This window comes from Grosmannia clavigera (genome assembly GCF_000143105.1).
Source record: "Grosmannia clavigera kw1407 unplaced genomic scaffold GCSC_173, whole genome shotgun sequence".
NCBI lineage: Eukaryota > Fungi > Ascomycota > Sordariomycetes > Ophiostomatales > Ophiostomataceae > Leptographium > Leptographium clavigerum.
In genome coordinates, this window is record NW_014040765.1 from 677,091 (window position 1) to 694,379 (window position 17,289).

At 57.2% G+C, this 17,289-nt stretch overlaps 4 protein-coding genes across 4 annotated transcripts; 1 reads left to right on the plus strand and 3 right to left on the minus strand.

Moving 5' to 3' along the window:
* Positions 1 to 915: 915 nt before the first annotated feature.
* CMQ_7490 (ubiquitin c-terminal hydrolase) lies at positions 916 to 6,462 on the minus strand (the record flags this gene model as incomplete). Its single annotated transcript, XM_014314495.1, has 3 exons — positions 916 to 1,760; positions 1,934 to 6,036; positions 6,314 to 6,462. 3 exons carry the CDS (start codon positions 6,460 to 6,462, stop codon positions 916 to 918), a joined length of 5,097 nt encoding a protein of 1,698 aa, XP_014169970.1.
* Positions 6,463 to 7,707: 1,245 nt separating this feature from the next.
* Positions 7,708 to 8,194, plus strand: CMQ_7090 (uncharacterized protein; the record flags this gene model as incomplete). The annotated part of the gene is made up of 2 exons (XM_014314095.1): positions 7,708 to 7,855; positions 7,959 to 8,194. 2 exons carry the CDS (start codon positions 7,708 to 7,710, stop codon positions 8,192 to 8,194), a joined length of 384 nt encoding a protein of 127 aa, XP_014169570.1.
* Positions 8,195 to 8,338: 144 nt separating this feature from the next.
* Positions 8,339 to 11,802, minus strand: CMQ_7420 (a-pheromone processing metallopeptidase ste23; the record flags this gene model as incomplete). Its single annotated transcript, XM_014314425.1, has 4 exons — positions 8,339 to 8,856; positions 8,931 to 10,566; positions 10,625 to 11,479; positions 11,560 to 11,802. The coding sequence occupies 4 exons, from the start codon at positions 11,800 to 11,802 to the stop codon at positions 8,339 to 8,341; spliced, it is 3,252 nt and encodes a 1,083-aa protein (XP_014169900.1).
* A 4,304-nt stretch (positions 11,803 to 16,106) lies between these two features.
* On the minus strand, positions 16,107 to 17,057 carry CMQ_7666 (uncharacterized protein; the record flags this gene model as incomplete). The annotated part of the gene is made up of 2 exons (XM_014314671.1): positions 16,107 to 16,373; positions 16,452 to 17,057. The coding sequence occupies 2 exons, from the start codon at positions 17,055 to 17,057 to the stop codon at positions 16,107 to 16,109; spliced, it is 873 nt and encodes a 290-aa protein (XP_014170146.1).
* Between the last annotated feature and the right edge of the window lie 232 nt (positions 17,058 to 17,289).

The window sequence follows — 17,289 nt, forward strand, 5'->3', positions numbered from 1 at the left end:
TAAAACCCCTGTCTCGACGACCATGCACGCTGGTTCGAGCTGATGCACACTAGAATTCCCCCCCTCTGATCGCGATAGCTGGCCGGATGCAGGAGGTGGTTAGGGAGCCACTGGCGATGGGACCTGCTCCAACAACAGGGGCTTTGCTCCGAGCACTCGTATCTTACTCGTAGTTTCCTCTTTAATTCCCGTCTTTTCTCCACTTGCACACGCGGGAAAAGAGAATTCAATCCGTTCGAGTGAAAAAAAGGAAAGAAGAAAGAAAGGAAAGGAAGAAAAAAAAAGAAAAAAGAAAAAAAAGAAAAAGAGGAAAGAAAAAAAAAGAAGAAAAAAATAGCGAGAACGACCACGTGGTCACTACGCTGCTGTCCGGCTGCTCGGCAGTAACCTGTACTCGTACTCTGTATCTTACAAAGGGTCGTATCAGGGGCTGCTTCTAAAACCGCCAATGCGTCCTATCTCTGCCGAGTATGGTTTGTGAAGCCTTTATCCTGTGTCTCAGAGACGGGTCTGCTCGCCGGCCGTTCCGCCGGCTTGCCTCCCAGGAGAAAGGTCGATCTCGATAGAGCGCGTCGGAGGCTTGGCAGCACAGCTTGTATTTCTGTATGCGTACTCCGTAATGCGAAAAAGAACAAAACGTGCAATGCAAAAAAGACGGCCACGCGCAAACAAGCAAACATCCCCGTCCCAGCCCCGTCCTTTGTACAAATTCCTATCCAGCTCAACAGGGACGGGCAGGAAGAATCCGCATGTCATAAATGTGTGACCCTGCCCATGAATTGCCCCATCCTGGAGCCTTGTAACGTAAAGATGCTCTCGTCTATCCGATATGTGCAGATGCTGGTGTCGTCTTGTGTCCTCACCTCTTCCGCCTCCCTTCTCAACTTCCCCCTCCTCTCGACCTATCCACCCTGATCACTCGTCCATCGTCGCGGTCTCGTCCTCGCTCACGCGAATCTCCACCGCCTTGCCCGAGTCGTCATCCATGTCTGCCATCACCGTGTGCATCTGTGCCTGCGACTCCTTACGCGCCCACATCTGCTTCTGGATGTCCTCCATGCCGGCCTGTGCGAGCAAATCGGGCGGTGGGGGTGACGATGCCGCCGACAGCAGCAGGCCCTCGCCTTCGCCTTCGCCTTCGCCTTCGCCTTCGCCATAGCCGTGGCCGCTGCCGAGGTGTCCGAAGCTCCACGACGGCTGGTCCCAGAGCGCCACGTCGCGGCTGCCGCCCGTCTTGCTGTCGTCGTCTTCATCGTTGTCGTTGTCGCCGTCCCGCTGCTCCACGTGCTGGCTGCTGCTGCCAAAGTTCAGGATGCCCGTCGAACCGGCTGGCCGGGCACAGAAATCAATCGGGTCACCGTCACTCTGCTGGTCGTAGAGGTAGTCATGGTCGCCACCAGCTGCGGCTTTCAGGCTGCTGATGCTCCCGTTGCTGCTGCTGCCGCCACCGATGCCGCCTTCGCCACTAACCAAACCAGGACCGACGCCCGGATGACGGAGAGCCGCTCCGGCTCCGGCTCCTTTCGATGCGCTCGACAACCCAATTAAGGAGGAGGCTGTGCCGAGACGCCGACCTTCCCCCGACCCACCATCCGAGCGGTCGTCGTCGTCGGTAGCTGCAATCTCGCGGCTGAACCGGTCGGCAATCTGCTGGAATCGTGGGCCTCCCAGGGGCACGTCTGATCTTCTTCGGTAGAACAGCAGGTATGCCGACGCCGAGACAACCCGGTTGGGATCACTGACCTTGGACACGGAGGAGTCTGTTGCGACTGTTAGCGAGAAGTGCAGAGGTATATCCACAGTCAAACAAACAGCACATAAACAACAAACAACACACAAACAACACAAACAACACAAACAACAAACAACACAAACATCTCATCACATCTCATCACATCTCATCACATCTCAACACCACCACACCACAACTCACCATTGTACTCGTACCACTGGCCGTCGATAAAGTTCCGCGCAAAGGCCGTGTAGTGTCCCCCCCCAAGACCGCCCCAGTGGTCGTCCACACCGATCAGGTCGTATGTCTCTTGCTTGCCTGTCTGGCGGTCCAGCACCCGCTTCGTCAGGTCTAGGCCGACGACGGGAAAGTCCACGCGCGTGTCCAGCTTGTCGCGCCGCCACCCGCTCGAGCTGAACCGCTTCAGATGCACCACCAGCACGTCTGGCGTCTTCCAGAGATCAAACTTCTTGCTCGCCCGCCGGTGCTCCTTGCAGCGCGGACAGTACCACGTGTCGTTTTCCGACAAGATCTCCTCGCGCTCAAACTCGTCTAGGCACTCGTCCAGTGTCAGCCCGTGCTTCCGTCGCGACAGTCGCTGCCGCTTCTTCTCCTGCAGCTCCGCATCCTCTAGCATCACCGGCTCGCTGTACGTCGGCGCCCCCCGGAGCTCATCCGACTCGCCGCCCTTGCCGTAGACGGCATCCCACGCGCTCGCACTCCACTCCACCACGATGCCTTCGCCTATCCGCACCAGCGGTGCTTCCTCATTGCCCGGCCCCTCCGACAGCCGCGACACCTGTGATGCTCCCGTCGCCTGGTCGCCGTCCGACGTCGTCTCGGTCGTCTGCCCCTGTGACACCATTGTCTGCTGCAGCTGTCGTGATCGCCGCTTCACGCCCTTGGTCACGTGCGTCTTCGCGCCCGATTTGTTTGCCTTCCGCCGGCCCCCTACTTTGGTCGCTGCCGTGTGCCGGAATGCCAGCCGCTGCACGGCCGGAAGCACACTGTCCTCCGACTCTGACTCGTCCACCATCCGCGTCACCTCCGACACGATCGGCTCCGGCGTCGGCGCATCCCCGGCAACGCTCTCGTTGTCGTTGTCGCTGCCGCCCAGATTGTCCACCGTGCCCGGGCTCTGCATCTCGGTTCCGGTCGCTGTCGCTGTTGTGCTTGGCTTTCGCATCCGCGACCGCAGCCTCGGGTACGGCTTGTCGTCGTTGGACCCAATCCACCGGGTCGGGATCGTGTTGTGTGCATCGTCAAAGTAGCTCATGTCAAACAGATTCTGCAGCTCTCCCGGCAGATACGTGCTCGGATCGGACACCCACTTTGGCCGCCGACGGTTGTAGCTGTAGAGCACCGCCTTGGCTTGTGCCTGTGCCTGTGTCTGCGCCGGTGACTGCGGTTCCATCTCGCCGTCCTTCATTGTCACGTCCACCAGGTCGTCTTCGCTCTCAACTGACCGCGCCGTCACCTTGCCCGAGACTGCCGAGTCGGCATCCGAGACGCTGAAGACGCCCTCGGTGCCTTCGGAGCTGCTGTTCACGTGGCCGCTGCTGCTGCTGCTGCTGCCCGCCTCCGACGCTTCCTCGTCCGCCTTGGCGAACTCGGGCCACGTCGAGAAGGACGCCACCTTCTCGAGGATCTTGCGCCGGATCACGTCTTCGCTGCGGGCTTCTTCCGGTGTCAGCATGATAAAGTGCGCCGGGCCGGCTGCATTGCTGCCCCTGAAGTGCCGGTTGCTGCTGCTGCTGCTACCCGACTCCGACTGCAGCGGGTCGAACCGGTGCGTCACTGGCACCAACAGCCGCTTGGCCAGCGGGCTGTCCCACGGCAAGATCTCCTGGCCGTCGTCGAGGATCATCGACCGGAACTTTTTGCGCGGCGTCTTGCTGGCCGTCAGGTTGGTCGGCGCTGCCTCCACCTCGTGCAGCACAATCGTGTCGCCGTTGCTGATTTCCTCCGACACGCACGCAAAGTCGTCAAACACCTTGATAAAGTTGCCGCGCAGCTCTTCGGCCCCCCCGACTAGCCGCTCTGCCGGCACGCCCACCCGCGCCCCCACAAACTCCTTGAGCGCCCGGAAACCGCTCGTCTTGTCCAGCTCCACGTCCAGGTTGACCGGCCGGTCGTTCAGCGGCACAAACCGCACCCGCTTCGTCCACACGTTCTGGATCGGCAGCGGCAGCGTCAGGTTGGTAAACGGGTCGAACGTGATGCTGACCTTTTGGCACACCGGGCAGATCAGCGTCGACTTGTACATGCCCGTGAACAGGTCCGCGATCACCGAGTCATCCCGCTTCTTCGTGATGTCCCACACCTGCTCCGCCATCTCCCTAATCGCTGCCGGGTTGCCAATCATCTCGTCCGTCGAGTCCGGCTTGGCAATATACGGCTTCTTCTTGACCCGGCTGAGGTCCTCCTGCAGCCCGTCCAGCAAGAAACCGAGAAACTCCTGCGAGTCTTGCTGTCCGTAGCCTGAAAACGCCGGCGCATACCGCCCGATCGTCGACTTGAAGCCGCGCGGCGAGATCGACGACGGCGCATTGTCTTTGTAAATCTCGTCCAGCAGGTACGAGTACGCCTTCGCCACGTTGCCGCCGTGGCCCAGCGGATTGACCTGGTTGATCTCCACGTCGCTCTCGTGCACGAGAAAGTACTTAGTCAGCTCTTCCACACTGCGCACACACTGCAGCGCCGAGTTCATGTAGCACGTATTGCCCAGATTGCTCAGCCCCACGCAACCCATCACCCGCCCCGACTTCTGCTTAGCCCGTCCGCGCGTGAAGGCGCCCTGCTGGTTTGGGCTGTTCCGCCCGCTGCTGGCCGCGCTGGCCGCGATCCCGGTCCGCGCTGTTGCCGCAGACGCAGACGCGGACGCGGACGCAGATGCATGGTTGGCGCGGCTGCTGTTGGGTCGTGACGAGGACGTCGCTGCGCCTGCCTTGTCCTTGTTGCCCTTGGGGTGATACGTGGACACCCACATGGTGCGCTCGATGTTCTCGTCCAGCACCAGCGTCTGGTCAACCGTCAGTGACGCAAACGCCAGCGGCTGGCTGCCGTTGTAGTTCCGGTCATGCGTCAAGTCCTTGATCGCCAGGGTCTCGCGCTCTGAGTTGACCTCGAGCTTCATAAAGTCCGCCACCTCGAGCAGGAGCCGGGACCACGAGTCCTGGGGGTTGGTCAGGCCCGTGGCGTCAAGACGGGGGGAGTCCGGCGGCGTGGACAATACTTGTGATACTGGGGCGGGCCGGACTGCTGCTGCTGCTGCTGGCTCACCAGCTGGCAGCTTTCGCGGTACTCGCCACAGGCGCACACGACGGCTCACGGGGATGTGCAGCAGGAATTTGGCCCGTTTGAGGAAGGCCTGCATGTTGTAGGCGCTGGAGCACATGATGTAAGGCGGCGGCTGCTCGACGTCGCCGACTTCCTTGTCAAAGGGAATGCCGCTGGTGAGCGACCAAAGGCGGTGCAACGTGAAGACGGGAGGGTGCAGCTCGTACTGCACGTTGGGGATCGTCGACGTCGGCGCCGTGTTGTGTGCCACGCGAACGATGGGTAGCTGGCCGTCCGCCAACCCGTACCACGACACCAGCAGGTCCCAGGCGCTCTGAGAAAACAGCTCAAAGTCCTCGAGGCCGGTGCCCGGCTTGAGTCGCACGGCGTCGTTGCCTTCCACGTCCTGGACCACGCCCTCGATGATGTCTGCGTTGTCGACCGGCCCGAGTCGGCCCAGAGGCACCGCCTTGGCCGCCTTGGCTGCGTCGCCGCTGCCGAGAGCCTGCGCCTGAGCCAGCCAGCGCCGGGAGACGAGATAGGCGGTCGTGCCCTCTTGCAGCTCGCTGCTGCCAAAGTCCTTGACCAGGCCCTCGATCGTCCGTATCTGCTCCTCGATGGGAGGAGCCGGCTTCAGTGCCTCTGCTGGCTGATCGGCCGGCAAGATGGCCATGTCAACGTTGGTCGGAGCAGCACCACCGTCCGTGCTGTTGTCCATGCTGGAGGCAGGCCGCTTCAGAGGCGAACTCGATCTGTAGCTGGGCGGCAGGTCGGCAGTTCCGCCCATGACAATCGCACGGTGCGAGACGGTGACAAGTGGCGACTGGCTGCGTGCGAGCCGTCGATGGGGATGACGATGTGCCGGGAGCGGCAGCTGCTGCAGCGACGGCGAAGAAGTATCGCCGGCGTTGCTGATGTCGGCAGGCTCGTCTGTGGCCGACAGAGGCACAGAACTGTCGCGGCCGCAGTAGGATGGCGTGGCTCGTGTGGAGGACGCAATTGTCGACGCGGCCGAGAAGGAGAAGCTGGGTTGGAAGTCGCTGTTGTTGGCGTCTTCGTCTTCGTCTTCGTCTTCGTCTTCGTCGTCTGTGTCGTCTTCGTCGTCGTCGACGTCTTCGTCCCCGTCGTTTCCGAGAAAGTCAATGTCCTCCACCTCCTCGCCTTCAGTTGTCGGTAGGATCAGGTGGGAGCCGTTTGACGTGGGAGCCTGGGGCTGAGGCTGTGGCTGTGGCTGTCTCTGATGATGGGTCGATTGGGCGAGAACGCTGTCGTCGCCTCTTCTCGACGGACGGGAGATCTTACGTTTCTTTAGGGAAGACGTGGTGAAAGTGAGCTGCCCGGGCAGCTCTGGAAAGGCAGACCGTTTGGGCGGAGCGGCGGTCGACGGCTGCTGGCGGTGGCAAGGTGTCGTCAAAGAAGGCGGTCACGGAGCACGGATCTCTCTCCAGCATCTGAAGCGGCGAGGGGCGAGAAGAGGGGCGCCTGTTTCTTTGGCCTTTCTTAGCCTGATTGCAGATAGGCAATCCTCTCTCAGGCCCCGTTTGCGTGTCGTCGCGCGAGTCTGGGCTGCAGGAACGGGTAAGAAGGCGAGACGTGCAGTTGACAAGAAAAAGGCCTGAAAAATTTGATGCAGAGAATATGGGTGGGAAGAGGGCACACCTTTCTCACCGTCACAAGTGGCTAAACTTGTTCGACCCAGAAAATTTGTTACTTTTCTTCAGGGCCGGAAACGGGAAACAGCAGTGGAAGGGCGTTACTAAGACTTCCTCAGAGGGGGTTTTGCCACTGTATGGAGCGCTGTGTGGGTCAGCCGCAGTGCGGAAAAAAAATTGACACGCAAATTTCAGATATTTCAATAAACTTGAAATAAAATAAAAATAGTTAAAATAGGTCAATAGCTGAGACTCGCCCATTCTTACGCTTGTATTTACTATCCCATCACATCTCAGGTACCGTCTTCGTCGTGCCGCCAGACCGATCCCGTCCACAGGAGCTGCATATCTAACACGTTTGGATACTGATGCGCGAACCCCCCTCGGCGGCTTGCCGGTCGTCAACGATCTCACAAACAAACACATATTCGCCAGGGTGTGAATCATCTGCGCATCTAGCAAACTTTTCCAGAAAGGAGACAGATATCAAATTGTGGAGAATGACGAGCAATTGAAACCAAACGACTACATCGCCTATCAGATTAACGGCGAGATTATTCTCACTACTGCTGTGTCTGTCCAGAGCACCCGTCAAGTCGTTACGAGAGGCAGTACTCCGTACAGCAGCCTGACCGGTGACGAATACTAGATGCAAATACGGAGTATTGAAGAGAGTTGCTAATTGGACTAATCGCAAAAAGTGCGGAGTAAAGGTGCATTAGATGGACCTCTCGTCTCACCGCCTCCATCCTAATCTTACGCATCTCTCTTCGCCCATTTGATCCTTTGTTTCCAGGTTGTAAGACACGAGTAGTAAACACTAGATATCACCTGCCTCTTACGCTCTCTCTACCGCTGATACAGGCCGCTTATGCATATAATTCTCTACGTTATTTCTGTCTATGCAAGATGTCACAAACCCGGCCCATTTCAAAGGTTACCAAAGAGACCTATGGGTAGAAGAGGCAAGAATTGCTGTGGCGGCTTCTGTACTCCGTAGACCAATTACAATTTTATTTTCTGCCGCACCTACAACTTCCGATCATGGCAACTGGGCCGGCTTCCAGGCTGCTCGCATATGTCTTTTGGCAGATGCGCAACAATGGATTGACTGGAACTATAACGCGTTACTACGATTTGCCGGGCTTTGCTCCAGTGCAGGATGCTTACTTCTTTGTTCAGACATCAACACGTTCTTCAACAATCACGATCTCTCCTTTAATCCCGACGTAGCTATTCTTTTATTGTCCTCCTTCTATTTCTGTATTTCTGTATGTCTCTTCTTCTTCATTCAGAACGACTATGCGTCATTTTCAAGGACACCCTCAGAGTCTTGGGGCAGAAACCCAACCGCCACCTCCTGGACCACCCAGCTCATCCAGCAGTTGTCCTCGAGCGGCAATTCCAGCAAGTAGTGCTGTTGAACAGGTGCGGTGAGGAGAAGCCCATCTTCGAGACCCGATTTGATCCCGATTCAAACAACTTGGCGACCATTCTGCAAGGGCCTAAGCTGGTCGAACGGGAGGTTTGAGCTTTCGTCAGGTTAGCCGCACTCCTCGACGAACCTTGGCCATGGGCAGACACAAAGAGCGGGCGAGAATTCCAATGGTCACGAGTAAGACAGGTTGCGACATGGCATCACGAGACACGGAGAAAATACAGTATCCTTTTTTGTTCACAGCTTCGTCACGACGTCCGAAAACTCGCTAATGTCTGTCGTCATCGCCCTGGCCATCAACGTAAGACTCGCCCGGAAGTCACGAATGCTTTCGATCCGTACCGGCGTCGTGCCGTTTGGTGCGAGTTCTGCTCCCTCCTTCTCGCTGGCCACCTTGTGGTAGTCGGACACCGGTTTCCACGCCTCCAAGGCCGCGTCAATCTTGTCGTCCGTCACCTTCAGGCTCTGGGCCAAGTACTTTCGGAGATCCTCAATCTCGTCTGTCTCGTCTCTTTGCTGCGCCGTGTTGAGTCGTGTTTGTAGATCCGCTTCCGCCTGCTTGGCCGTGCTATCATCCAGGTCGAGCGTGTTCACCAGCTCGCTGATCTGCTTCGTCGTAACATCGCTCTCAGCCTGCGCTACAAGGTGCACGGAGAGCTTGGCACGGTGAGGCGACTCTGGGTGGATGTATTGCTTGTAGAACTCCACCATGTCGGCCTTAGTCAGCAGTTTGATCTCCGCTGCATCCTTTTGGGCTGGAAGAGAAAGAAAATCGGTTAGCCTGCGTATCCCTTGATCCCTTGGACCCTCTTGCCGGGCCTATACTTACCAAACTCAAAGTCGTAGTACTCGTTGCAGATCTGGACCCAGTGGCGCGCCGTCTCCTGATTGAGGTTCTTGGGCTTCTCGAGCCGCTTAACTATCAGGCTGCGCTTGTGGCCTTCAAAGGCCGAGTCGCTCATTTCTGCCAGCGTGTCGGCAAACTCGGTCAGGAAAGCGTCCACGCGGCCCTCAAGAAATGCGGGCACCTTCTCGCTCTGCACCAGAAAGCGGAAACCTAGGGCCGTGGTGCCCGACCGGGCACCGCTGAAGACGACATAGCCGAGCTGCTGCTTGGTGCGGAGCTGGTCGTATGCCGGCTCGTGCGTGAGCTGGTCGAGCAGAAGCGTGAGCGCCCGGGCTCTACGGTCTGATCGGCTGCCAATGTGCAGGAGATATTCGATCGCATGGTTGACGTTTTCCTTATCCTCCAACTTCTTCTTGAAGACATAGTTGGAGCCTGGCGGCAGCACAACATCGCGCCAGACAGGCCACTGCGCCTTTGGCAGGGGGCGTGGGCGGAGTGTCGACTCAATGGCGTCTGTCAGCTTCAGTGCGTCCTCTTTGTAGATGTTGCCGTGGACGTGGGTCTCGAGGTGCAGCTGGCCGAGTAGGTCCTTGACGAACCGCCGCATGGACTCGGCCGTGATAGCCGGCAGCTCGTATGCCATCTCCTCCACCGTGTAGGACGATGCCGACGTGAGCCAGGCCACATAGTCCGGCACAATGTAGTACGGCTGCTGGAAGCCGTAATTGCGCAGGCTGCGGCTGCTGCGCTCCTTCACAATCTCAAACCGGTCGTCCTTGATGTCGAGGTCGCGCATCGTGATCAGCACCTGCTCCAAGAGCACCGGCAGCTTGTCGTTGTATCCCGATACCTCCACCACGAGAGCCCGAGACTCAAGTGCGACGCTGTACATCAAGCCGGCAAGATCTGCATCATACGCATACTCTTCCAGAGCATCCCGTACCAGTTCGGTGAACAGCTCGGTCTTGACCACATTCTCAGCCCCAGCAAAGATGATCGGGCTCCGAAGGTTCACCGACAGCGTGCCCTTGGGCACCCAAAAGGTATCGTCCTTCTTCCACCAGGTCCGGGCCACCTCATCGTTGCGGATAACGCGCGGCGCTGGAGCCGGCTCCTTGACCTCCTTCTTCTCCACCTCAAGCTTGGTCGGCACAAACTGATTGTGGTGCGGCAGATGGAGCTTGGCGATGCGGTCCTTCTTTGGCACAGAGAATGCCTGGCGGATTTCCCCCATGAAGTCTTCTGGGATCTTCTCAACCCGGTACTCGGTGCCGTACCACTTTTCTTTTTGGTCCCAATTTCCTGGGAACGTGCGGGATGTCACGGTCATCCGGAAGTTGTCAGGCCGCAGATAACCAATCGTCTGCTTGATGAGTTCGGGTTCGAACTTCCGGATGCAGCTCATTCCACTGAGAAGCCTCTCGCGAGGTAGCGGCCGCTGCATGAGTGAGCTTGTCTTGCTTGTAAAGCGGCTAGCAGGTGCCTTCTGCATAAATCGGAAATCGACGTCCGCCATGCCCTTCTGTTCGTCGTAAATCCACTTCAGAGGCGTGAATTCGCAGAGAAGAGAGATGTACTGGAAGACGACCTTAACAACTTCCCTGTAATTTTTCAAGCCCTGTTCAAGCTGGTCAGTATGGACGGGGCTACATAGAGAAATCAAGACAGTTGCACACCTCTTCGGTTAATCGTATGGTCACGTCAAAAACGCTGGGCGTTGCCGCGCAGACCGGATACATCCCGGCTCCTAAGCTGTTCGCCCAACCCTTTGACTTGATATAAGACATAATGCTTCCCGGGCCCTCGTGGCCAATGAGGTGGCCGATGTACCGGCTTGGCTGAGACTCGTGGAGCAGAAACTCGTCCGGAAATGGAAAACGGAGGTTAAGCTCTCGCGAATCCATCACCGGCTTTGCGAAAGTCTGCAGGCCAAGATATTCTGGGCCGTAGGGCTCGGCGTCTGTCCACTTGTTCGGCGGCAGATTCTTGTCCGGAATACCTGAAAAGAGTTCAGCAACCCAATCTTGCAAGACGTCCAGCGATTCACGGCCCAGAACGACGAGCTTCATCCGATTTGCCGAGTAGTGCTTGTCATGAAACTCGATAAACTTATCGCGGACGTTGATTCCCCGCGCTTCAGGCTGAATCTTTAGGACTTCCAAGTTGCCCGTGCTAAAGTGGCAAAATGGGTGTCTGGGGTCCGACAGCGACTTCTCCAGCTGATGTATGCGCCACTGGTCGTTCTGGAGGTTCTTCTTGTTCTCCGAATCCACGGCACGAAGTTCACGATCCACGGTGGAGGGCAGGAACAAAGGCTGGATAAAAAACTGGGCGAATCGGTCCAGAGCACCGTACAAAGGCGACGGGTTCTCGGCTGATGCCTCCTTGCCGTTGTGCGGCTGACTAGACACATCGAAGTAGTAGTTGGTCGACGTCGACGATGTATAGGCGTTGGAGCCTCCAGAGTTCGATGAGAGATACTGGTTGTACTCGTTCTCCTCTGGATATTTCTTGGTGCCCATAAACAGCAGCTATTTAAGCACGTCAGCTCGCCATCCCTCCTCTTGTGCCCTTCCCGTGGCCGTTCGGAGGCAGCCTTTTTGACACTTACATGCTCGACTGCATGGGCCAGACCTGGTATATCGGCGGCGTCACTAAAGTTTCCGACGCCGACATCGAGCGAGGCGCTGGCCTTGTCAGTTTTGGAGTCCTGTACAAGCAGAGCTTCTAGCTGGTTGCCGAGTTTGATGACCCGATAGGACCGGTCGTCTAGAGAGGGCTTCTCTAAAGCTTCCGTGACGATGGTCACTCTCCGAAGCTGGGGGTCCCCCTCTGTCGCTGCACTGGAAGACATTGTTGATAGAAGGCGGGTTCTATGTAGAAGACGGGTTTCTAGTCTTCGTGATGATAAGAGTTGCCGTAGGTAGCTCCGACTTGGGCAAACGGCAGTGGTCGAACGCGTGGCGGAAGAAAAGCTGGCAGACCTGGGCAGACTACAGGCTGTCTGGAATGAGCGAAAGGAATGTGGCGAAGGCGCCAGTGATAAGCGCGGGCAGTGACGAGGCGACAGCGAGGATTCGTGTATCAACCGAGCGAGGCGGACGCCACCGCAATTCTTCAGAGCAGGAGCAATCGTTCTGTCTTCGTTTGGCCGCAAGGGCCAAGGCGTTTGGACAAAAGAGAGTTGACCAGTCGGCGTGGAGAAATACACGAGGAGCTGTGCTGCTCGAGAGCGCAATCAAAATGAAGGTGGCACTTGCACTCCGTCTTTGTCAGTCGATATGTGAAGGTGGACGAAGCTCCTGTGGCCTTGTGGTGAGACAGAAGCCGAGGTGGCTGTCAGTGGAAGCTGGAGATGACTCGCGGCGGCTGCTGCTGCTGCTGCTGCTGCTTTTTCTGGTACCAATCTTCTTGTCGCTACCGTCCCTTACTAGAGATGTCTAGGCGAGTGGTCTAAATGTGTGTCAGGACTTTCCTGCCTTTTCTATTCTATCGGAGGAGAATTGAATGTGACTTCTATTGCTGCTTCCATCATCAGCACGGCCGGACTCTAGTCTCATACCTTCCTGGCAGACAACCCAGATTTGTGTTCCTCTTGCCACGCAAAAGGCAAGGGTGTCATCTGCTACCGGTATGGTCACAGCCCTGCTTGCTATTAGATGGGTTGGCCCGTACTCTGTAGCAGGCACGGCTTGAGTTAAGGCAATACGCCCCCCGTCGTAAGATACCACCCCTGTCCGGTCTGCCCGTGACGCTTGAGTCAAACAGTGAGGAGGGTGTGTGTAGTGAAGGCACGATCTCTGACAAAGTGGTTCCAGAACAATAACGGTCTGCTCCGGAGCCGTGGTTCTGGGAGGGACGGACGGGTGTGGAGGTGAAGAACCGGAAATGAGAGATAAGAAAGCAATTTTGCTCAGGGCTGTGTGGCTCTATGAGAGTAGCGTTAATAAAGTGAAAATTAACTGGAAGTTTAGAATGAAAAAGATTAAGGACACTCGGCCAACTACCGCAGCAGCTTCTATAGGTACTTCGAGACCCACAACAAGTGACTGGACTTTAGAGGGGAACAGCGGTCAAGTCCTAATTCACTGCCTGCACAGGCACACATAGTATATGCGACCATGGATGACCAAGCAATCTGGCCAGGCGCAGTCGGGGACAGATCGCACACTTCTGCAGAGATTGCACATCCTGCCAAGAGGAGCAGAGCCTTGCAGCCGACCTCTGTGACTTGACCTGCCTGTCCTGCGTCCCGGAAGCTGCCAGAGACAGGGCGGGGACGAGTGTGTGCATATATGCGCTTGCCTATGCCACAAGATGATGCGGCATCCCACACGGCATCCCACACATATTAAGACGACAGCGGCAGGTGGGTACAGCAGCTTCCGCGGGTAGGATGGCCTGGCGTGATAGCACGGGGTTGTAGGCAAGGTGTAGGAAGTGGGAAGAAAGAGACAGAGGCTGATGGATGGAAGACTTTGGGACAGAGCACACACGATGGAGGAGAGGAACGGGCCGCAAACTGGATGCGATGCAGAGAACAGGGCCAAATCAGACTGACCGTTTCAGATCAAGCAGTCGTAAAGAACTAAGCGAGACTGTGTTGCGGGATGTAGACGCTCACTGCTGCCTTGTCTCGGCCTCCCAAGGCCGACTTTCTACGCCCGCAAGCGCGTTTAGTCATAAAGGCGAGCATTATTCGTCGAACTCGCGCTTTCCCGTCTGGAGCCCGGCCTCGCACCTGCTTATTCCACAAGTCTTCCAGCAGGTTCTGCAGTGAAGCCCAACACGGACAATGGGCGCTGCGAACATGGCGCGCCAGAGTCTGCCAGCCGTCATACAGCCTCTACTATGTATCGAATTTGCCCGAAAATGTGGGCTCGCTACTCTTGCCCTCTTTGTGGCCAAAGTACGCTCTCTAGCACAGGTTTAGCGTAAACGCCGCGCGTGTTCATCTTCTTGACCGGTCTCTTCAACTCTTGGCCACAAACAAGGCCGCAAGGCCAGCCGCCGTCATCCAGACAGAGATGGTGTACAGAGTGCGGCCATCAGACAAGGGTCTTTATCCACTCTCCCCTCCTCATGTGCGCCCTCGTTTACAAGTGTGCCTGTGCAATTTGTAGTGACCGCTGTATGAGCTGCTTCTCGTCACGGTACCAGCTTCCACATGCAGCGATAGCGTGCGTATCACTCACTCACTCCTCCGTACTGTACTCATCACCGCCAGACTATGCTTTGTCCTCCTGGGACTGGCATGCAATGCCGTTCGAAACAGCACCCCCCACTCGGCTGACTTTCTCTCCGTAGTGCTGTCAACGACGGTGAGCCTGCAGTTTATACCCGGGGTCTGAAAACAATGCAAGTATATGGCGCCAGGGCAAGAAAGCGGTGGGCGACGAGCGTGGGTAGGGATTGTTACTCGCCACTGTACGCGCTCTCCTACACCGGCATGCTCTCCGGTTGCAACCATCCGGTATAGCCACGCATAAGATACGTCCACGCTCGACGTCGCTTGGTAATCGGCCTTGTCATGCCGGCGTTACTCTACTCGTACAGGCAAATTGATTCACTCACTGCTTGGGCGAAAGCGTTGTCTGTCCGGCAGCCTTGTCAGAGAATCAAGCAAAGTGGCATCCGCATGACAGAGCACCCAATATCGGGACGACATGCTTCCTGGTCAAAGCATCAAATTCTCGCAGTCCCACCCTGGCTCCCCCCCCCCGTTTGCATTGCATATAGAAGGATGATTGGGCGCTGTGACCGCGTTTCAAACCCTATTCAGGCTGTGCGTTTCTCTTAAACGGCCGAGTGTTGACACAAGAAGGGCTATAGCACAGGGGACGCTCGTTTCGGCGGAGCCGATTCTCAGTCCCCTTTCATACCCCCCCAGGTAATACATGTCGTGATAATGGTCGTATCAACGCCCTTGTTTTTCCTCTCTTTGATAAAATCAGACAGCCCCTTTATGGCTCTCTCTCGGTCCCCTTGTGCTTTGACTCGGTATGATTTGCATGCTCCCCTTTGGAACGGACCGGACGGGATCGGCCCATCCCAGCTCATAATGGTGCATGGTTCTGAAAGGGTGGTATCTTACATAGCAATGTTGGACAGAAAGGCATACTATATTCCTCATTCATACCTAACTGGGCTGATTCTGAGGTCCTTTCTTAGCTTCCGTCTTTCCTCCGTGCCATCCGTCTCGTATTGCTGACCGGGAAGGCAACCGGAGAGAGCGTGGGGGGACAATGGCCTGGCATAGGGCGAAGCGAACGTGTACTGGCCACAGATGCTCGTACAGGAGAAGCGAGCTATGTACTCCTGCTCGTGGTGCTGTTGATCGTCAATCGTCTACGCTGGCTCGTGCTTGTACGAGCAGAGCAGGGTCTTCAATGGTCCACCTATACATTGTAGCTGTGGAAGATGTCTGTCCCACGTTTCTTCTCGTGGACAGCAGCCGTTTGACGGAGAACTACAAGCCCGGTCAGCCCGTGTCCGGTGGCAAAACGATAACAGAGAGGCAGAGCACCAGATTGATAGTGAAACAGAAAGCCAACGTATATTATCGCTTGCTGACGGTCGATGTCGCACCACGTATCTTACAGTTCTGCTGAGAATGTGCATGCAGACTGGCATACAGAAGCAATACTGAGCGGTCAGCCACGACGGTTGGCCAACTGGACATCGAGGCGTACGTTCCGAATACGATTATCCACCCTGCTTTGGACGTAGCTACACCGCTTGCCGACATGCTCGTGATGGGAGGGGGGCTGCATACAGCACCTCACTGGCCTCGGTCCATCCGTCCCTCCTTCCGGGCTTCATATTTAAGGCGCTACTCCGTAGTCGCTAAGGATGTTCACGGCAAAACTAGCTTGACTGGTCGGTAAATAGAGGGCCTCAGCCGCTCTTCAGCCAACCGGCATGCCTGTAGAGGGCGTGCCGACGCTTCCAGAGGAAGTGGTGGTCTCTCTGCAGCTGGCTGCGTGACGACGCAAGGGCGCAGCGCAAAGCTGCTGTGCGGCCGGTCGGGGGTCGTGGGAGAAATACCCACTGATCGACAGCGTCTGCTAGAGGCGCAAAAGCAGCTTCGAGGCGCAGGCTTCGCCACTCTACCAAGTCCTAATCCCCTCTCTTGCCCGTTGTGCTTTAGGCCGCCGTTCACCGCTTCTTCGAGCCTGACCTCTTCAGGTTGGTCGACGGGCAGCTGGCAGACTTGTGGCCAGCGCGACCACATCGATGGCATTTCATCGTGTTCTGGCCGCCTTGGGACGACAAGGACGTCAAATGCTTCAGCTTCATGGGCGGGCCTTTCTTCCGCTGTCCTCCTGCATCTGACCGGGACCGCTTTCGGGATCCACCGATATTGGCCAGCTCGCCCTCGTCTTCCCCGTCTTCATCGCTGTCCCCCGTGGATTCGCCAGCGGCCTATGCCAGACAGAGTGTGAGCACAAGGAACAAAAGCAGCAAAGAGCCAGCTCCTCTTTCGGCAAAGCTTCAGCGTACCTTTGATTTCTTCATGTTGAATCGCATGATTGTCGGCTTGATCGGGTCGGCATCGCTGCTGTGATCGGCGCTGTCGATCTCTGCGAACCCGACCCGCACGACGGACGAGTAGGCCATCGTCCTGGACTTGGAGGCGGCCGTGCCGGCAGCTGCCATCCGGGCGGCAATGTGCGGTGGCAGCGGCCTGTCCCAGGTCCACTGCTCGTCGCCCAGCTCAGCTGCCCGCTTCTTGATCGCCGCCTGGCGTCGCCGCTCCTCTTCGTCCATGGAAGCCTTCATTTGGGCTTCCATGGTAGCCATCGTAGCTGCAGCACCATCCTCGGGCTCGTCTTTTCCGGCGGCATCGGAGACGCCAGACACCCGGCGCCTCTTTGCCGAGCGTCGACCGCTCTCATCGCCCCGGCCGTCCACACCGATCGCATCCTTGAGCGCACCGGCCGATGCGAATTTGGCCAGCGGCGTAGAGGGCTCCGAAGAGGCCAACGGAGACGACGGCGTAGGCGGGGAGTCGGCAGATCCTCCGAGCCGGTTCATGAATTTCATGGCCAGCAGGCGCGACGTGGCGGGCCGTGTAGGCGTCGCCTTGGGTGACTGAGACGATGCCATGATGCAGGTTTAGACGTCGAACGGCCGTGACTGGCAGAAGGACGAGGGTGGAATCAACAGGCCAAAGATCGGAATCCGAACAAGGATGCGTATACAAGGAGCAGCACGTAGCACGATGCTCGTTCCGAAGCTGTAGCAGAAACCTCTTGACCAGACACAATTTCTCTTCGTTCGCATAACCCAGGACGAAGAGACATGGTTGCAAGGGAAGGAAAATAAAAAGGAAAAAGCG